Genomic DNA, 22,011 nt, shown 5'->3' on the forward strand with positions numbered 1-22,011 from the left:
AGGTTCCTGATGCCTGCCAGGAGCACAGCCTCCTTAACCTGTATGTTGTAAATGGAAAATAAACTTGATTGCACCAGGCCCCTGAAATTTGGAGTTGTTTCTTACAGCAGCTTCCTCTTCTTCCTGATACAGAGACTCAAGAACAGAGCATTAGAGGGTCCAAAATTGAACTATTAGTCTTCCTATTGAATCTCCTACTTGAACAACCCCAGTCACATGGGAACAAGGTGCCTTAGTCCTCATGGACTGCTATAGTAAAATATCATAGACTGGGTGACTTAAAAATAATATTTATTGTCTTGCAGTTCAGGAGGTTACAAGGCCAAGATCAAGGTGTCAGTAGGTTGGATTTTCCTGCTCCTTGGCCTACAGGTGGCAGCCTTCTTCCTCACTGTGTCTCACAGCCTTTCCTCTATGTCCATGCATCTTGTTTCTTCCTCTTCTTACGAGGACACCAGTCTCATTTGGTTTAGATGACCTAATTCATAATTACTTCCTTAAAGGCCCCATCTCCAAATACAGTCACACTAGGGGTTAGGGCTTCAAGATATGAATTTGGAGGCAGGGAGATATAACTTAGTCCATCACATATAAATTTTTTTATTATTTCCTTGTATTTGTAAGTTTCTAAAGATTAGGGACCATGTTTTATTCTCCTTATGCATTGTCTGACATAGCAATCATCCGGATACCCTGGTTGAATGAGTGAACTGCAAGATGAGCCAGGACCACAGGATGCCAAAGACCTGCCCAGGCTGCACACTGCACAGCTCTACCTAGATTATGATAGGAATGGAGCCTCCTAATTCATAGATTGTGCCCTGTTACTGTGTTCTAAACACAATGAGAGGGTGTCTCTAGGGTGTCTTTTATAAGGGCACTAACCCCAACCATGAGAGTGGGATCCTCATGATCTAATTACCTCTCCAGAGCCCCATCTCTTAATGCCATCACATTAGGGATAGAGTTTGACATGTGAATTTTGAAACACTGAAACCATAGCTCGAGATTATCCTAAGCAAAACTGGTTTATAGAAAAGACTGACAAACTGGGGGTAAGCTCGATACACCCCTCCTCTTGAGACAAGCTCTTGATATTTTATTTGTGGTGTTATTTAAGATTAACAAATCCAGGCATTAGAAAACATACCATTGTCACACTGTTGTGGTTTTATTTTTAGGAGCATGAGTTCAATCAGATCTCTGTGGGTGAACATACCAATTATCTTGGGAAGAGGTCAAGAGGTCTATGCTGGTTGAGAGGTAAGGACCGAGAAGCTGGGTCCTTAGTGGGCATGAAGGAAATAGCTCCTCTTCTATCTTGAGTTGGGGCACAGTCTAGATGAAAGGCTGAGAAATGGAGATTCCAGGAGTGTGCCATTGCCCCAGTCACATGGAGGCAGCCTGGAAGTGAGACAGCAGATCTTCATCCTTCTGTTATCCCCAAACTTGCAGTAGGTTCTCATCGACTTTTCTACCTGATGCTTTCTGGACTGGGATGTGTTAAGGGAACAGATTTGCTCAACTCTTGGAAGTAAAGAAAACTAGAGAACGAGGATCTCTACCTCCATCCAGAGAATGATGCTCAGGGTCATTACCAACAGTGGAGGGAACTTCTCCAACTTAGCAACCGAGAACAAAGGTTATGCTATAGCTATTGAATACCCACCCTGAGATTTAGACCAATGAGTCTCTCAGTCCAGTCAATTTTACCTCTGAATTTGGCAGACATGGCTTCACCTTCATTTTCCTCCCTTACTAACATCCCTCATACTTCTGCCAGATTCCTGAAGGGCCTCTCATTGCAGCCTCCAGCCCCTTCTGTTTGCCCAACTACGCCATCCACCACAGCCTGACTAGTCTTCCAGGACAGACACATTTCAATTCATGACACGCCCTGACTGGATGTTCAAAGTTCTACTCAGCATCCCCTTCTCTGGGGAGCATCTCCAGACACATATATTTTAAACACCAATGATTTGTATGGCCTCCACTGCATTCTGACTTTTATTAAAAATGATGTTAACATTGTTTACACATCTTTTATCCCTGCTAAGTGGGAAAGACTAAGGTCTTTTCACTTCCCCTTCCAATACCCAGTTCAGAATATTTATTGGACATTTGTTAAATGTCTAAACAGGCAACTGTTAGGTATATGGAGATGTATAGAGATAAATGATACTACATGGATAGATAGATTATCTATATACATGGATGGACAGATAGAAAGAGTGATGATACAAAGTAGATATTAGATGAGAGACAGAGGCCGGCACCGTGGCTCACTTGGTTGATCCTCTGCCTGTGGCACTGGCATCCCATATGGAAGCCAGGTTCTAGTCCCAGTTGCTCCTCTTCCAGTCCAGTTCTCTGCTGTGGCCCGGGAAGGCAGTGGAGGATGGCCCAAGGGCTTGGGCCCCTGCACCCGCATGGGAGACCAGGAGGAAGCACCTGGCTCCTGGCTTTGGATCGGCATACCTCCGGCTGTAGCGGCCATTTTGGGGGGTGAACCAACGAAAGGAAGACCTTTCTCTCCGTCTCTCTCTCACACTGTCTAACTCTATCTATCAAAAAAAAGACCTCTCTCTCTCTGACTCTCCTTAAAAAAAAATAGATGAGAGACAGAGAGATAGGTAGACAGATATGTAACAGTAGTAGCCATTATCTCTGACCTTATAGGGAATGACATGGTAACCACGTTATAATCCTGACTGTACTGGGTAGGGGTGAGTTCATACTCGGCACAAAACTTCCTTAGCATCGTGTGAAAGAACCCTGACCCTAGGTAGCAGCCTTCCTCAGAGTGTCCCCATGGGAATATGGGATAAGCATTCTGATTTCCTATGGGAACCAGATGTCCCAGTTTGGACAAAAAGACCTCCTGAGAAAATAGTGAGCAGCTAAGACTCTGGTAAATTCCCAGAAGAGAAATTGTCCACCCCCCAACCATTCATTGGGATGCAGTGACTTCCTGATATGCAGAGGTACCACATTCTGTGATTAGCAATGGCATGTGGAGGCCCTTTCTCCAGGTGGCTTTTTTATGGCTAGGACGTTTTCTCCAATTTATATTTGTATTCAGCTTAGTGTTCCAGTGCAGAAAAATGGAGGCAGCTCCCCTCCTTTACCTCATGAAGCCTCTCACTGGCAAAACATTACAAAGTGTCTTCATTTGCTTGGCAAGGCAAAATACACAAAAGGAAACACAATTTAAGTGGTTTGCCGGTAAGACAGAGATTTATGTAACATCTTTGGGTCTCTCTGGTTCATCAATCATTTACTTCAGTGCTCGGAACATCACAAGGAAAATAATGATCCACACCTGGTCTGAGGTAACCAGTGGTACTGTTAGCACAAAGTGCACACAATTACAGTGCTAAGTTGCCAAGGCTCAAATGCTTGGCTAAGTCTGCAAGTCTAACAAGAGGTGACAGAGAGAAAGACACAATAAGGTTCCTTGCAGCCAAGATCTGCAAAACACATTTCCAAGGGCTCCTGCATAGGAAACCTGGTATTGAGTGATTTCTTCAGGAAGCAAGAAACAAAGCCCACAATGGAAAAGGGGCCTCAGCTGTTGTCCAGCTGCTCCAGACTCTGTAAGGTTTGATCAGGGCTGGCTGTTGGGGCTCGTGGTTAAGATGCCATTGTCCCAAGTTGGAGTGCCTGGATTCAGTCCTGGCTCCAGTTTCCTGTGAATGTAGACTCTGGGACAAAGCAGTGATAGCTCAAGTGACTGGGTTCCTACCACCCACATGGGAGACCCGGATTGAGTTCCTGACTCCGTGAATTCAGCCCCATCCCAGTCCAGGCCATTGTAGGCATTTGGAGAGTAAACCAATAGAAGGGGGCTTCAACTCTCTCTCACTCTGCCTTTAAAATCAATGTCTTTTTATTTTTAATTTAAAAAAAGATTCCAGCAGGAGATTAGAACAGTGGTTCTCAAAGCGTGGTTCTTTTGTACATCCCACCAGTAGCATCAACACCTCTGGAACCTACAGAAATATAGTTTGTGGGCCTTACCTGAGACCTATTTACTAGAAATGCTGCAGATGGAGCAAGAAATCTACACTTTAGCAAACCCTTCAGATGGCTGACACATGTTTCAAGTTTAAGAACCACAGGAATAGGAAATTAGATGGCTTGGGTAGGTTGCATGGCCTCACTGATGCAACTCACGTATGCAACTTTGAAAATTCCAACCAACTCCTTTCTTATATTATCCCCTGACAATTGACAGTATTTAGCAGATGGTAAACTATACCACCTATTTCAGTAAATATCAAATTTCAGCAACATTATTGCTTAGCAAGTGGTGGGTTCTGAATTCACGTGTAACTTTCTCCCCATTGAATTATGACAATCAGACTTGCAAAATACTGCCTATTCATAGACTCCCTCCCTCAATCCATCTCCAAGGCATCACAATCCTGGAAATTAACTCCAAATAGTACCTAAGCTAGGTTGGGCCAAATTTCCAACATCCATCCCATTTCTTCTTCTCTTTCAACTTTTTCCCAATAGCTAAACGTACTCATTTTCCTCTCTTCTTGGTGTTAATTTTATTTCTCATACTCTTCTCCTGTTGTCAGCCACTAAATGGCCTTTCTGGTGCTTCACAATAGTCCTGGGGCATACCTATGAGTAGCAAAAGGAATCCTTCACATTTTAAAGTCACATTCAAGGACTGATCCTGGTTAACAAACTTCTGCAACCTTTCCAAATACCAAAACATCTTAAGCATCTCAATAAAAGTTTCCTCTCACTTCATCATCCTCTTTCTGCTTTTCTCAAGTTCAGTGTAAATGGAAAGCCTACATTTTAAGTTGTTTAGTCTTGAACAGATTTGATCATGTTTCTTTGCTGCCCAGTCTTTCAGCTACATCATAATTCCTTCTTGGAATGTGGCTGCTCACTCCTATGCAGTCTTCCCCAACAGCTCTGAGAAGGCACTGCTCTTTTATTCCTCTGTGGCTCGGGCAGAACCTGGAAGAATGCTCTAACCGTGGTAGACAATTGATTTGATTAATCAAAAGCCTCTTGAATGCAAAAGAACGTTGGAGACTGGCCTTCAGACTGAAACATCACTTGCAACTCTTGTTTCCATAAAGAAATGTGTTCATGATAACAACAGGCTCCCATCCTAGTCACAGCTAACTTGTTATTAGAAAGATCACTGAGCTGTGTCAAGTCCTAGTGATTGTATTGCTCCTGTTTCAAAGGGATATAGAATTGATCCAGGGGCTGGATCACAGAGTTTGAGGAAAAGCCTTATAAACCAGGATACTTCTAGATACAGCCTCTTAGGGTTGGAAGCTTGTAGATGGTAGGACAAGTGCAAGAAAGAGGCCAGATACGGGGAGCCAAGCTTGTTATCATTCAGTGTTTTGGGCACAATTGCTCTGATTCAAGCCATATTTGACCAAAACCATGACTAAATCTTATTTTGCCTATATTGCTTGAATACAATTTTATGTTCTTTGCTGTTTTAAAAGGAGCAAGGGATCTCTTCCTCCAACCCCAAAGAAGAAAAAATAATAATAATTAGATCATTTGAAGGTAGCTTGTGATATTTTATTCTATGGCTTAGTAAATTTCCGTTTTTCAAAATGACCTGTTCCTGTTCTGCCACATCCAAATTCCCACAGGCTTCTTGGCAAAATCTCATGCCCACTGGGTGGCCCAATCTTACCCTTTATGATAAAACTCTCTTTAAGTCCCTGAAAATCATAAGCATAAGAAGGGATTATAGCAAATCCTATTATACATGTAAAATTACATTTTTGTTTCTATGCTTGGGAGAAAAGTATGAAAGAAAAGAGAAACTGTATCGAGTCATCTGTATGTCACACTCATCCCCGAAAAGTGCTCCCAATAATTCAAGTTCTTGTAAATCTTTGTAAACTACAGAGCACCAGGAATATGATAATGAGGGTTTAGGGGCAAGCATTATGGCACAGGTTAAGCTGCTGCTTGGGATGCCACGTTCCATATCAGAATGCCTGGGTTAGGGTCCTGCCTGTACTTCAGATCTGGTTTCCTACAAATGCACATGCTGGGAGGCTGCAGGTGATAGCTCAAGGACGTGGGTCCCTGCCACCCATGTAGGAGACCCAGATGGAGTTCCAGGCTCCTAGCTCCAGCCTGGCACACCCTTGGCTGTTGTGAGTACTTTGGGGAGTGAGAGTGAAGCAGTGAGTGGAAGATGTCTCTCTCATTTTGTCTTTCAATAAATAATTTTTAATAGAGTTTTTAAATCTATGCAATTATCCTTAGACACTGGGGCTAAGGTTGTCTGTCTTCTTCTGGAGTGCGCTAACAGGATTAGAGTTAGTTGTTCCTATCCTGTTGGAGGCTCATGCCCTGTTCAAATTCTTCAGCCTGCGATAACACAAACAGGTGGCTTTTCAACTACAGAAATCTGTTTTTCACAGTTCTGGAGGCTAGAAAGCTCAAGATCAAGGTGTCCACAAATTCAGTGCCTTATGACGACCTGTTTTCTGCCTTCCCCCTGGGTCCTCACAGGGTGGGAGGGGCAAGGCTGCACGCCAGAGTTCTCTCAGATGAGGGCACTAATCCCATTCATGGGCATTTCCACCTCGTGACTTTATTACCTCCCAGAGGTAATAAAGCATTGGAATTTGAGGGGGAGGGGAGGACAAAAACAATCAGACCATGGCATACCCCCAACCTGCTACTTTACTCAATGCAGTATTTGCACCTGTTCCTTAAGAAATAGACTATGACATTCTATAAGGCTAAGGATTTGTTTCCTTTTTTTTTATTCTTGTCTTTAGTCTGAAGTAGAGGAGCTAAATAGAACAACTGCGAAAAATGCAAAACAAACAACAAAAAAAAAATGGAAGAGGAAGCATGGCTCAGAAAGTATCCCAAGGAGTATGTGAATGCTCCTCCTGCTTCTTGTCTGTCTTTAACATAGAGGAATGAGTTTCGGGATTCAGGTTATGTGGTGGAATGAAAAGGCAACAGAATCCACAGCAACAAGGTTAATACCAGGAAGCAGTAGTTTACTCAGTATGCAGATAGCTAAACCAAGTGCACGTTCTGGCTCAGAGTTCAGTGGCAAACTCTTGCCCACTCTAATGTCTGTGTTCACAAGCACTGCACACCTGGAGTCCAGCTGTTAGAAAGAAAATTTTTATATAAACAAATAAAAGTGTATAGATATATGTGAAAGAGACAGAACTGTCATGAATCTTTTCTCCCTTTATTCACGGTTTGTACACATTAAGCTTTTAGGAGGGACCCTATTTCCATTGGACCAACTTAAGATGTATTTTCATTAAATCTACCAGAGATCACAAGACTTTCATGTCAATGTAACCAGGGCTCAGCTGCCAACACCATGTGGTACCATCGTGGAGAAAACAGAGAAGGCAAAGACTCCAGGGTCTGGAAATATTTTCTAGGTCATTACAGGGAGAACAGTAAGTACTAGGGAGCTGCCCAGAGGGTGGGGCACAGTCCACAGGCCGCCAGGCTCTTTGTGGTGTAGCCTTAATCTGTAGGACAGCTCAGCTGCTCACAATATGAGCAGCTGTTCAGTTTTGTTCTTGAAGCCAGTTTCAGGTCCATGTTTGCAAATAGAAGAACTGCTTAGAAGGAAAGGATGCTGCCCCTGGGAAGAAAGCATGAGCAGTAGCTATAACCAAGGAACCCAAGCAAAGGCACTCTTTTCATCCCAAACACCTTCCAAACTCTTTGCAGGTTCATCCAAAAGTAGGATGGGATACTACAGGTACCATTTCTGTGACAGAGGAAGAGAGGAGGAGACTCCACTCCCTCCTCTAGGCCATAGGGACACAAAGCAGACTCACTGCTGGGGTCCTACTCAGAAGGCCCCTTCCTTCTTCCTTTACCTCTCCACGCCTCCCACCTGTAGAGGGCAGGCAGCACCCAGGAATGGGGCATTCCAGCACTAGGCTGGGGAAAGTTGGTGAAGTTGTCTTACTGTGAAATGCCCCTTGATTTACAGGAATTGTTTTTGAACTCTCCAAAGGGAAAAAGCTAGGGACTTGGTCCAAAGTCACTTCTAGAAGGCTCATCCTGATCTAGGGAGCCAGCCATGCCAGCACAGGTGAGGCTAATCAATGAATTAGATAGCACTTTCCTTCAGGTGAGTGAGGGGGGCTCTGGAATTCAAACAATGCAAACTAGTACTTTTTTTTTAAAGGCATTTATTCTTCTTCTTATTATTATTATATTATCATTATCATTATCATTATTACTTGAAAGAGAGAGACAGAAAGAGATCATCCACTCACCATTTCATCCCCAAAATGTCCACAAGAGTCAGTGTTGGACTAGGCTGAAGCCAGGAGCGTGAAACAATTCAGGTCTTCCACATGGGTGGCTGTGACTCAAGGACTTGGGACTCACCTGCTGCCTCCCAGGGTATGCATTAGCAGGAAGTTGAAATCAGAAGCAGAGCCGGAACTCAGACAGGTACCCCAGAATGGGATGCAGCCAATCTGAATATAGCCTTAACCAGTGTGCCAAACACCTGCACTGATCCAGGGTTTTGTTTTTGTTTTTGTTTTAAATTTTTATTTAATAAATTTAAATTCCCAAAGTACAGCTTTTGGATTACAGCGGCTTTCCCCCCCCATAATCTCCCTCCCACCATCTAATTTATCTAAGAGGAGCAGTTAAGAACCAAATGCCAAAGGAGGACCTTTCTCTTTGTCTCTCTCTCTCTCTTTCACTGTCCACTCTGCCTGTCAAAAACAAACAAACAAACGCCAACATCTAATATGGAATACAAAATCTGATAACCAAAAACACGACCTCGTGACCAACAAGACGCTAAAAGATACATTTAAATAGAATCCAGTTTATAATAACTGTACAAATAATCTTTTCCTTTTTTTTAAAAGAAAGTTTCTCCCTTTATTGATCTATGCATTCAATTTGTATTATGAAAAAAACTAAACACCAAAACAGGTGGAGAATAATACCCATTTTTCCATTTGCCACCAAACATGAATACACAGTAGCTTTTTATTTAGTTTCACATCATTTCCTAAGATTTAAAATATTGGGGACAGCATTGTGGCACAGCAGGTAAAGCAGCCTCATGCAATGCTGGCATCCTATGTAGGTTCCAGTTCAAGTCCAAGTTGCTCCACTTCTGATTCAGTTCTCTGCTAATGGCCTGGGAAAGCAGTGAGAGATGGCGCAAGCACTTAGGCCCTGCAACCACTTGGGAGACCTGGAAGAATCTCCTGCTTCTGGCTCCAGCCTTGCCCAGCCCTGGCCATTTTAGTCATCTGGGGAGTGAACCAGTAGATAGAAGATCTCCCTCTTCCTCTGTAACTCTGCCTTTCAAATGAACAATAAAATCTATTTTTAAAAAGATATAAAACATTGCAGTTTAAGTTCCCTGTAACCACAGCTATGGCACTGATGTGTGGTTTCCATGATTTCATGCATCTACTGCATAGATAGGCATACTTAAATACTTAGGCTCTTTGGCATCAAAATAGGCACAAATGGAATCATACTGGACACAGATAATAAGGCTTGGCAACTTTTTCACCCAATATATTTTTTGATTATTTGTGCTAAAACATGTAACACTAATTAATCTTAATTATGAAAAATTTAAGCATTATAAAAACATTCTACAACTTTGTTTATATTGATGAAGTTTTTTACTATTTTAAATATTGCTGCGCTAAACATTCTCATACTTGCCTCCTTGTGATATATCTGAGTTCCTTTAAAGGTATATTTAAATGAAAACAGGCTGGCGCCGCGGCTCAATAGGCTAATCTTCCGCCTGCGGCGCCGGCACCCTGAGTTCTAGTCCAAGTCGGGGCACCAGATTCTGTCCTGGTTGCTCTTCTTCCAGTCCAGCTCTCTGCTGTGGCCCGGGAGTACAGTGGAGGATGGCCCAAGTGCTTGGGCCCTGCACCCGCATGGGAGACCAGGAGGAAGCACCTGGCTCCTGGCTTCGGATCAGCGCAGTGTGCTGGCCGCAGCGTGCCAGCTGCAGCGGCCATTGAGGGGTGAACCAATGGAAAAGGAAGACCTTTCTCTCTGTCTCTCTCTCTCACTGTCCACTCTGCCTGTCAAAAAAATAAAAAATAAAAAAAAAAATGAAAACAGAATTACTGGGAATAATGGTATATACATTTAACTGTTCTAGATAATATCTCATAGCTCTTCAAAATAAACCTATCAATGTATTTCCCATCAGCAGTCTATGAGACCCCATCTGCCCCTAAGTCCCTCAACTTTACAAAACCGTCAGCTCTTTCAATGTGTGTCAAAATTTGGGAATACTTTACACTTTTCAAAGCATCTTTTAATCACTTAACTTCATCCTCACAAACAGCTATGAGGCTAGTGGGGCCTCATTTCCTCACCTATAGCATGAAGGGATTGGTTCAATGGTTAGCTACCAAAATCCTTTCAGTAATCCAACTCTGATCTGTTATTCCAATATTGCTACTGGGATAATCCAGGCCCAAAAGAGCAGAAATCTTGCCTATGCTCACAGTCCTGCTTAAGGGTGGAGGAAGGCCTAAAATCCTAATCATCGGCTGGTGCCACGGCTCAATAGGCTAATCCTCCACCTGCAGCACCGGCACCCCAGGGTTCTAGTCCTGGTAGGGGCGCTGGATTCTGTCCTGGTTGCTCCTCTTCCAGTCCAGCTCTCTGCTGTGGCCCAGGAGTGCAGTGGAGGATGGCCTAAGTCTTTGGGCCCTGCACCCGCATGGGAGACCAGGAGAAGCACCTGGCTCCTGGCTTCGGATCAGTGTGGTGCACTGGCCAGAGCGGCCATTGGTGGGTGAACCAATGGAAAAAGGAAGACCTTTCTCTCTGTCTGTCTCTCTCTCTGTGTCCACTCTGCCCGTCAAAAAAGAAAATAAAAGAAAAATCCTAATCATCTGGTCCCTTGGATAATGGCTGTCTCCCCAAAGAACGTCTACATCAGTGCCTTGCTAAAGTCAGCATGAAGAGGTTAGGGAAAGAGGCAGAAAGGTGTGAGTGACCCCTCTTCACCAAACATGATGAAGCCTATTTCAGTGTTAAGAAATGGGTGAACGCAAGGATGAGCTTTATGCGGCCATGTTTATTGAGCAAATAAGATTCTGTATTAAGTGCTATATTGTGTGGGGAGGTAATCAGATTTCATTGCTAGAGGCAAGTTTCTGTTACAAAGATGAAAGAAAGGGCAGTACTCTGTTGTTTTTTTTTTTTTTTAAAAAAAAAAAAAACAACTATTATTACATGCAGACACAGATTCACCTAGAACTTGTATCTAAGAATTAATGCAACAGAAGTGGCAAGTGGCTCTTCTTCTCAGTAGAAGATGAAGCCCTAAAATAATGACTAAAGCCTTAGAGATGGAAAATACTCTGATCTGTGGCCCCACCCAAGTAACCATGTGGAGAGATGCCTCTGGTCACGTGGCACAATTAGCATCACCTGGGCTAGCTCAGTCTCTAGTCCACGTTCCCATTTCTAAGTACACTGTCTTTAAGATATTCATGACCCACAACAGCATTCACATTGATGCCTTCTGCATTCCCACAGAAACCAAATGTACTTGCACTAATGCCTGCCTTGGCTGATGAGCTTCATCCTCTGTTGTTCAAAGCACTGGAATAATGCCTGATGTGTAACACATGTTCCATGAGTATCTGTAAAACCAATGAATAAATGGGTGCCAGGGCCCACTGGGTTATGGGTGCTAAGGCCCATCAGATGCCCCCAACTTCTACCATTTTCATAGCTTCAAGCAGTTAGAAAGAAGTTTAGAGTGGGTAAATAGTTGATGAAAATCAATCCCAAAAGGGTCTCCTAATAACCCTTTACATTGGAAATGACTGCCTAAGAGAATATATTCTAACATGCCTTCATATTACCTTTTGATTGACTGGCTCATTCATGAAACCTTAGTGTTACAGCCTACCTAACTTCTAAACATATTTTTAAATCCCACATAAAATTTATTCCAAGAGTTGACACCTAATATTGAAAACAAACTTCCAAAGAAACATTGCTGGTAGTGGGGAACACAGAGCTAAAGCCATTTCCCAAGACTACTATGAAACCCCTGAGTGATAGATTCACATGGGCACAGGTAGGCCTTAGAAAGTGTCAACTGCTGCTTCAGAAAAAGCATCCAGGTGTCAGGATGTCGGCAGAGCGGCCATCCCAGACAACGTGGTCAGATCCTAATCTACCATGGGCTCAGTTTCTGGAGCACAGACCACTCCCTTTCAACATGGAGAGCTGCCCTCATGCTGAGTCAGAGATGGTCCTGGTACTTCCGTGGCAGACCACAGACATGAAAATCAACAGCCATGCCCTGCATTACCAGCCCCAGTTGGCCTCCCCTGTGCTCCCTGAGCTGTCTGTCCTGTGAGTGCTTGTGGGGAAGGTCAGTGCAAAGAGGGCTGGACAGTTGGGTCTATGTTGGAATGACAGCACAAATTCCAGACCGCCAGCACAAGGTCACACTTGCAACTATGATCTGAGACACAGGCCAGCTCGAGGCCTTGGAAATACTCTCCAGGGTTCAGGGTTCAGGATTCAGGGCTGCAAAGGGACTCAAACAAATGTTCTATCCATAGCAATTAGGGGTTTCAGACAAACAGGAAGAACCTCTCCAGCCTGATGCTGGGCACAGTAAGAGCAGCAATCCAGGAGTCTCCAGCCTGGCCTGGTCCGTGTTCCTGCAGTTCAGTTGTAGGAAAGATAATCAATGAGCCGGGGAGGGATGTTTAACTTGGCGATCTTCTCCAGTCCTCGGACACCGGTAGCCTTCCTCAAGCTCACCCTGCAGAGTTGTGACAGGGTCAGGGGTGTCTCTGGAAAAAGAGAAAGAAGAGGTACATGAGGTTAGTTTCAGGAAGGAGCATAACATCTTTCAGTCTAATAAAACACTGGGATGGAGTTGGAAAATCTTCCCTTTACCACTGGAAATAGGATGGACCCAGGATGCCTTCTCTGAAAGTTTATCACAAAGGATCTCCAGAGACCCGAGGAAAGAAGATCAAAAGATAGAATTTGGGTAATGTCCACTGGGATTGCATTTGGGAGAGCATTAGCTTTTGGGGGTGTCTATCTGGGTTTCTGATATGTTTTGAGGGGGTCTTTTGAGTATTTCTTTTTTTTGTTTTTTATTTTGAGCCACAGTATGATAGTTCAGCACAAAGATAGTCAACAAAGAACTAATCTGCAGCTGGTAGGCTCATTTGTCAAATATCCACCCAAAGAAGGCAGAGGTCAAGGGGTTGGGACCAGAGTAGATGCTAGTGGTCAGCTCCTGTTGCTCTGGGCCAGAGGCTCCACTCTCACCAGTATTCACAAGCCACAGGGAACCCAGGAAGAACTGGTACATCAGCCCAGACAGCTCCAGCAGACAAAGTATTCAAATGCACGTCCAAGTGGCGAAGGTTGGGGTTCAGGACTAAAGATGAAGCCCTCAAGGAGTGGAAGCTTAAGGAGAACTAGTAACCCAGGGACCCCAGTTGAAAGATGGAGGTGGCTGGTGGTCTGGCCCAGGGCTCACTTTCGTAGTACTCGAAGCACTTGGCGGGGGCGCTGCTGCTCCACGTGTAGTCAGATGGCTTCTTCCCTCGATTGTCCCGGGCGTAGATGTTGCCTCCAAACTCAATGAGCATCTCAATGAGGTCAACATTCTTCACCTTGGCCGCATGATGAAGGGCTGTCTCATGAAGTTTTGCTGCATTGACGTTGGCCCCTGGAGGCCCAACGCGGAGAACACATGTCACCAAGGAAAGAACTTGGAGCCAAGAGAAAAACTGGCTTGTTCATCTTTATTCAGCACAGCAAAAACAGCTGCCAAAACAATTCCCACCCAGAAAACAAAATCAAGACGGACTCGATAGTAGCTTATTCAAAAATGTTTTTCAAAATTCAAAAGCAGCACGTACTTTTCTTTATGAGAAGAAGGTTAAAGATAATTAACAATAATGAAGAAATAGAACTGGATATAGAACCGAAAAGAAAAAGAAACAAAACAAAAGCCTTCTTCATGAATGAAACATTAGCTCCGATAATCTATGCTGACTGTCTCACCAATCTTTAGATTTCTGGAGGCTCAGGCTGAGTCATCGCAGGACCCAAGCTTGTCCCTGAACACACATACTGCTTCTTCCTACTATAGGCACAGCACAATGCTCTACAAATATTGGTGGAATGAAAGAATGAATATTCCTTAAATATATTCTTCTACCAAGGAAAGAATAAAGACAAGTCAAGTAATGTACCCAAAAGGTGACAGAGTTCATTTAAAGATTAAATTATGAATTCAACTCTGCCCTCTGCATCCTTCTAGTAGACATTCAGGAAAATGCAAAGAATCAATAGCTAAATACAGGACTTTTCAATGCATTTAAAAAATAAAGATTTTGATAAAAATACAATTTGTGTAAACACATTCTTAGAGCATGGCCATCACTGATTCTATATAATAGGGTTTCTTGGGGTCTCAGAAATTTTTTGGAAAAAAGAACACCAACTTCTTTAAAGTTTGCTCCTGTGGCGTAGCAGGTTAAGTCACAGCCTGAAACACCAGCATCCCATATGAGTGCAAGTTGAGTCTCAGCCACTCCATTTCTGATCCAGCTCCCTGCTAATGTGCCTGGGAAAGCAGCAGAGGATGGCCCAAGTATTTGGGTTCCTGCACCCATATGGGAGACCTAGATGAAGCTCCTGACTTTGTCCTGGCCCAACCCTGGCTGTTGCAGCCATTTGGGGAGTGAACCAGTAGATGGAAGACCTCTCTCTCTGTCTCTCTCTGTCTCTCTCTCTCTTTATAATTCTGCCTTTCAACTAAATAAGTAAATCTTTCTTATAAACAATAAAATATTACCAAAAGCAAAATACTACCAAAAGCAAGTGAGTATCTGGCCTAGCAATTAAACTGTCCACATCTGAGCACCTGGGTTTGAGTCCTGACTCTGCTCCTGATTCCAACTGTCTCCTAATGCACACATCCTGAGAAGCATATGATGGCTCAAGCAGTTGGGTCCCTGCTACCCACATGGGAGACCAGGACTGCAGTCTCAGATTTTGGGCTCAGCCTGACCCAGGCCCAGTTGTTGCAGGCATTTGGGGAGTTAAGCAGTAGATGAGTGATAGCTCCCTGTCTGTAGCCAACCTCCTCCGAAAATAGTATCACTGTGTGTGCATATGTATGTGTGTCTCCTAAATAATTTATTTTAAAAAGCAAGAATTTTTTTTTTAAAAAATCATTACACTAATATGTCACCACTTAATGGTAGTTTCAGAAGATTTTATTGGGCTATTTTCTTGGCTTCTTTAAAACACTTTTTTCTAATGCCTTTATAATCTCCTTCTCTATTCTAAAGACGTCAAGGATGATGGTATTTCTTGTAAACAAACAAACAAACAAACAAAAAAAAAACAAAAAACTCTGAGGTTCCAGGAGATGCCATTGTATAGAATCAATGATGGCCATGCTCTAAGAATGACAGCTTACATATTGTGTTCTTATCAAAATCTTTATTTTTAGTGCATTGAAATGAAGTGAATATATGGCTATTATACCTTTTAGTTCCCCCAAATTTTGAAAAAAAAAAAAACCCTGCTTTCAGCTTTATAATGATAATACAAGCAAAGAAAATTTTTTTCCATTTCCCATAGCCAAAACTCAGAATTCAAGTCAATAAAATGGCTTGATATCTAAGTAAAGTTATCTAATTTGACAGAAATGTATTATGAGAACAATAATAAAAAGCAATAAATTAGATAAGTGAAATATTTTCCCCTGCAACATCTATTATCTCACATCAGGGGTTTTCTTCCAACACTTACCTATGGGAATAAATAAATCTAACTGTACTGCAATCAATGCAAGTGCAAACTGTGAATGCTAAATGTACAACTACAATGAGCACTACTGCAATGAAAAACAAATTGTAAAGTTCACAGAACTAAAGTCCAAGTAACCTGCTCTCCTGCCATTAATTCTGGCATCTTCTTGCCAACTAAGAAGGAACATGATTCTATTTTATCAAAGGAGAAAGAGACACATGGGAAACAAAACTACTCTGTTATGGTCAGAGAGAAAATTGGCTGGAAAGAGCTCTGAAAATCATCCACTTTCTTGCTGTTTGCTAGGTTGCTCTTTAGACAAGACTTGGGCAAGGTGACTTTTGCAAAGAGGTGGCCTTCCCAAGGCATACAATGGGATCTCTCCAAAATCTGTGCTGGCATCTTCTGAAGAAGGTGAATATGGAAGGAAGCTGAAATCAGCAGCACCAGTTAGAAACACCAGGCCAGGTATGCACACAGAATGCAGATGGACCTTGAAAGTATAGAATTGGGTAATTAAGAAATAGAGTAAGATACATAACCCAGTACCATTTATTTCCATTCAAAATGTGTGCCTTGACTGATTAGTATCTTACAAAAACACAGAAATAAAACACAAACAGATACATATTACGAGAGGGAGTACAGGCACAATAGATGGAGGGAAGGGAGGTAAACGGGGAAAGAAAGTGGTTTTATGTGAACTGAGAGAGAAAGAGACAGAGACAGAGAGGGAAGCCAGCAAAACAAACAGAACCATCTGGACATTAAAAACTCTCAGCTTCACGCTTCAGAGAAACAAGTCAAAATTGGCTCATTACCAAAATCTTGATTTCAAAGCAACGTGAGATAAAAGTGGATTCAAAGCAAAATCATGGCTGGCAAGGTGAAGGGATTCCCTGATACTCTTTAGTATGCCAGGAGCCAGCAGAATAAGCACAGATAGCCCACTACATGCTTTTTGCAACAATAAACTGTAAAACAATTGTGATAAGCACTGTGCTGAGAGAAAGGCAGCATAATGACAGCACTACTTCTGAATATTTTCAGCAGAGTTAAATATTTACTACTAGTGATTAGATTAAAAATTACTTCACCTTAATAACTGGACTTTCACCTTCCCTAGCCCTCCTCCTTTGCAAATATAACCTAGTTCCTTGATTTGGCCTCAGTGCCTACAAAGGAAACAAAAAGAACAACCACCTCTGTGTCCATCCTGTGGAGCACAACACAGCTTAGCTTCTGACGAAGTCCCCAACACAACTCAGCTTCTGACGAAGTCCCCAGGCCCTCTCTGATTCACCTGTGAAAGCACCTGTATGCACTTGTTTTGCTTAGGGGCATGGCCCATGTAAGCCAATCAGAATGTGGCAAAAGTTCAAGCCAAAGCCTCTGTTTAGGTTTGGACATTAGGGTCCAACTCGGGCCAACAGGACATGAGGGGAGGTGTGCCCAAGACATCTGGGACAGATTTTTCCAGTCTGTCAAAGAGGGCTGGCATTGTGACACAGCAGGTTAAGCAGTTGCCTGTGACTTGGCATCCCATATGGAAATGCCTATTTGAGTCCCAGCTGCATTGCCTCTGATCCAGCTCCATGATACTGTGCCTGGGAAAGCAGTGGAAGATGGTCCAAGTGCTTGGGCCCTGCCACCCACACAGGAGACCTGGATGGAGTTCCAAGCTCCTAGCTTTAGCCTTGATCAGCTCTGGCAGTTGTGGCCATTTGAGTAATGAAACAGTGGATGGAAGATCTTTCTCTATCACTTCATCTTTCAAAATAAATACATCTTAAAAAAATTATCAGAGCCTCAAAAAGTGAAGTCTGACCATTCCTCCTAAGCCAGGCCTGGGTAAAGCTATCATGGAGAAAAGTAGAGTTGCAAAAATCAAAGAAAGGGAGAACTTGGTGACACTGTTGAAAAAGCAGGTCAGGCTGACCCTAAACCGTCTCTACTTCTCATCTTTTAAGTTAAATGAACCAATAAATATCCTTAATACCAATTAATATCCTTAAACAGTAAATACACTATTTACTCAGGTGCAATAGATGTAATATTCCTTACAAAGGAGTCACAAATGATACAAGGTCCTAAACAATACAGAAAGGACGTTGTGTTAAAACAATAAGTTGATTCTTTCCCTGCAGTCACACAAAAAGAAACTGAAGAAAAAATTGAATTTGCATGTACCGAGTGAATGGAGCACAACAGTAATAATACTGCCCCACATTGGCACAAATGGATCCAGCCACCAGAGGAGAGCTTGGCTGAAGACTGATGTCTGTTTCTAATCAAGATATCTCATCACGGTATAAAAATGTTTAGAAACCTTAACAAGCCTTACACAAAATTAATCTTTCCACTGCAAGACTCCAAAATGGCTCATTTAAGTAAGAGCCTCCAAAAGAAAACTCCACATTACTTAAACTCAAATGGCTGTCATCTGAGGGAAACTCATATCTTTCTGTTTCTGAACATTTTGTTTTTTATCCTAGGTTAACAGTCAGCACTGATGAAATGGCTGAGCTACAATTTTCCCTCAAACATTTTAAATTTGATTCCTATTAAAACCCTTGGCCAATATTCTCTTTGGCAACATCTTAAATCTGATGTAGGCAGATCCTGTCGCTAACCTTCAGTTGGCTGAATGTTTTGGTTTTTTTTCCCCATCTTGGCAATCTCTCTATCCTGAGCCTTTTTTGGACACCCTCAATTCCAAAAGCTCCATTCTCTTAAACACAGCAGACTCCTTTTCCCATTATTTCCTCATCTCTCAGATTCAGAAAGCAGCCTTATCAAGCAGACAGTTGTTTGATTCCCCCAGAAATAATCATTAACATTTGTTGAGCACAAACTACACAGAAGGGCCAGGGAAAACATCATCACAAATCCTTCCAACAATCTTGCAAAATGAGTTTATTTTTCCAGTTTTATAGACATACAAATTGAGACCCAAGCTCTCAGCTGGCAAGTGGAGACCTACATTCAAATCCTGGTCTGTCTGATCCTGACAGCTGGCTCTCACCCACATAGGTAAATACCAGCTCAGGTAAACACCCACGCACCTGCATTGAGCAGCACTTTGACACAGTCCAGATGCTCTCGTGCACAGGCTACATGTAGAGGGGTCCCAAAATGGCAATCGTGTGCTTCCAGGTTGGCCCCAACGTCAATAAGAAGTCTCACACATTCGGAACTCCCTTAAAATAAATGGAAAAGGATGGAAAACACTCATGGATATATAGACTGGACATAGTAAGCATGACAGAAACAGCAGCTGCTCTAAATCAGCCTGAATTTGGCTGCAGGGAACATGAGGGGAAACAATGTATATATCCCAACTGAAGGAGCAGTTTATGACCCCATGTGGCCCTAGGGAACCAAGGAACAGCTGTCTTGTCCTTTCTCTTGAGAAGTGGGATGTTTCACAGCCTACATGGCAGAGGGACAAAAGGGCTGTGTTGTGAGAACAGATTTGGGACCCTCTCCAGGAATGGACACAGAAGAGTCCTGGCTGCCCCTGCACTGCATCTGGGGAGTGTCCAGCCCATGATGACAACATGCTGCTGGCATCCCAATCCTGCCTCCTGGATGAACTCTCTTGGACTTTCCCACCAACATAAGGGTTGCCCTCTAGCCATACTGAGGCTGCCACCTTCTCCCTGGCTTGGCTTCTTGTGTCTTGAATGCAGCATGGATCAAAGTTTGGTGTCCTCTTGCCTCTCTTCCTGGCACATTCTGCCCCAGGCCTATCCTCTCATCTCTTCTTCACTATTGGTAGCTACCCAATTTCTACCTCTAACCCTGAAACTGAGCCCCACATCTAAAACTGGCTATTCTCTGGATATCTCAACTACTACAGTCCTCTTTCCTCTCCCACCATCTCTGCTTTTGGCCAATTCCTCTCAGCCAGCGGCATCACTCCCAGCTCAAACTCAAGTTATTTTTAACCACTTGTGCCTTTCTCTGATACAACTAAATCCTATTGACTCTTCCCCCAAACCTTGTAAAGGAATCCATACCACAACATCATCCTACTTTAGATACTAAGTACAATGTACATAGATCATTACAATGGCCCAACCTCATCCTTCTGTTTCCAAGATATTTCCCCAACCATGACTTTAGTCTGTCTCTATACAGATGGCTGCTAAAATAACCTTTCAATATTTTGCTACCTTGTCATTCAATACCAGCTCAAAAACCTCTAAGACCTCTCAGCAACAATCCTGCAGTGTCAAAAGATGATATCACTGAGAAAATTAGGGGTAAGGCAGTAGGGAGGAACACCCCCATTTGGCCCCAAGGAGGAAGGCATACCTCACACCCCACATCCCAGAGAAATGCATCCAAATACCAATCAAAATAGAGGTTACAGGGATAGGCATTTAGCCTAGAGGCTAAGATGCCAGTTAAGAGGCTCACATCCCACATAGGAGTACTTAAATTAAACACCTGGCTCCAGGTAATGCAGATCCTAGGAGGCAGCAATGATGATGCAAGTCTTTGGGTCCCTGTTTCCCGTATGGGAGACCTGGATTGAGTTTCCAGCTCCGAAGTTCAGCCTAGCCAAGGCCTGGCTATTGTGGGAATTTGGGCAGTGAACCAGCAAACTAGAAGCACTCTCTCTTTCTCTCTCCCTCCATGTCTCCCTTCTTCCCTCTCTCTTTCTCTCTAAAATAAATTTTAAAAATATACAGAGGCCACAATTTGCAACCTTTCCATAAAAGAGTAGAATTTAAACTTCTTTGTCTCATTTTAAAAAATTTCCACCAACTGATCTTGCCCTAAGTTTCAAGTCCTATCTCTTGTTTTCCACTGGGAACTTGCAAACTAGTGAGACAGGACAAGTAATTTTCCCTGTGCTTGAAAAGGCCCTCTTCTTATCTTTGCACCATCTGAAGTCTGTGCTTTCTTTGAGGATGGTTGAAATCCCACTGCCTCCCTGAGCCTCAAAGGTCAATCCTCTCCTCTGAATGTGCCCAGGCCCAATCATGTCTGGGTCTTGCATCTCATCTAGACAGATGAGAAGCCTGCAGACAAACCACTGCAAATACTAAGAGATCAGCTATAGAGTTGAGTGAGTTCCAGTGTTCACATCAGAAGGACACTTGGAGACTCCATCGAGAAGGAGAAACCTGCAGGCATCACAGGATTCACTGCCTCCCAGCACTGGTGAAGAATTTCCCTCCAGGAGGAAAAACTTCGACTCTGCACAGCTGAGCAACAGGGACACAGAATGCTTCTCCACCAACACAGGAGTTTCTACTTCTGTCTACACTGCATCAATCCTTCACAAGAATGGGATGGGAGAGGGAATGGGAGATGGGATAGTTGCACATGGGAAGGAGGTTATGGGGGGAATATATTCCAAAAGTTGTACTTTCAAAATTTATATTTATTAAATGAAAGTTAATTTTATTTTTAAAAAATAAAGATCAAACTGTTAAAAAAAAAAAAAGCAAAGAAACTTCTGGAGCCCAGCTTGGCCAGCCCACCCATCCACCAACTCACCACTCATGCAAGCTTCGTGCAAGGGGGATGCTGTGTACAGGGGTGGGTTGACCTTCGCTCCGTAGGACAGTAAGAGCTTCACACACTCAATGCTACCCGAGGCACAGGCATCACAGAGAGGGGTGCTGCCATCAATATTGCGGGCATCCACCTTACGAGGAAGAAGAAACAAGTATCAAGGGGGCAGGAAGAAATGCCATGCAACTTGCTTTCACGTTGGTGCAGATTCATCTGTGCAAAGATATTTCTCAGAAGCAATCATGGCTTGCTATCATGTGCTAGGGCACCGAGGTAGGCAAGGGAGTTCAAAAGAGAAAGACACAGGAGGTTTTTTAGCCTCCTAAATATAAAAGTCATCCTACTGGGGCTCCTCTCTATTGGGGCAGAATAAGCCCAGCCTCACCCTCAACACCACCTCAAACACTGAATAAACACAGAGCAGGAAAGGAGAGCCCTAGGTTGCAAGCTACAAGAGGCAGGATATTAAAAAATGGGTTTTAACTCAAGTCTTGGCTAGAAAGATGCCTGAGACTGCTTAACATGCCTTGTCTAGTGTGAAAATCACAGGCCAGGAAAAAGCAACTCCCTAATTGAAAAATTGAAAAATTCTACTTAGAATTTTTCCAAATTCAGCTTCTATTTAGGTACAGGATGAAACTT

At 43.1% G+C, this 22,011-nt stretch overlaps 1 protein-coding gene across 5 annotated transcripts in view; it reads right to left on the minus strand.

Moving 5' to 3' along the window:
* Positions 1 to 11,078: 11,078 nt before the first annotated feature.
* ASB13 (ankyrin repeat and SOCS box containing 13) overlaps positions 11,079 to 22,011 on the minus strand; it is a 50,549-nt gene continuing 39,616 nt past the window's right edge. For all 5 annotated transcript variants that reach the window (XM_089312412.1, XM_089312410.1, XM_002721688.6 and 2 more), the window contains 4 exons: positions 21,352 to 21,502; positions 18,903 to 19,037; positions 13,547 to 13,738; positions 11,079 to 12,842 (listed from right to left, as the gene is read on the minus strand). In XM_089312412.1, coding sequence (XP_089168538.1) covers positions 12,715 to 12,842; positions 13,547 to 13,738; positions 18,903 to 19,037; positions 21,352 to 21,358 — 462 coding nt within the window. In that variant the 5' untranslated portion in view covers positions 21,359 to 21,502 and the 3' untranslated portion in view covers positions 11,079 to 12,714. The remainder of the gene's footprint in view (positions 12,843 to 13,546; positions 13,739 to 18,902; positions 19,038 to 21,351; positions 21,503 to 22,011) is intronic.

This window comes from Oryctolagus cuniculus, chromosome 13 (genome assembly GCF_051225735.1).
Source record: "Oryctolagus cuniculus isolate XC-2025 breed Fujian yellow rabbit chromosome 13, ASM5122573v1, whole genome shotgun sequence".
In the NCBI taxonomy this organism is placed as follows: Eukaryota; Metazoa; Chordata; class Mammalia; order Lagomorpha; family Leporidae; genus Oryctolagus; species Oryctolagus cuniculus.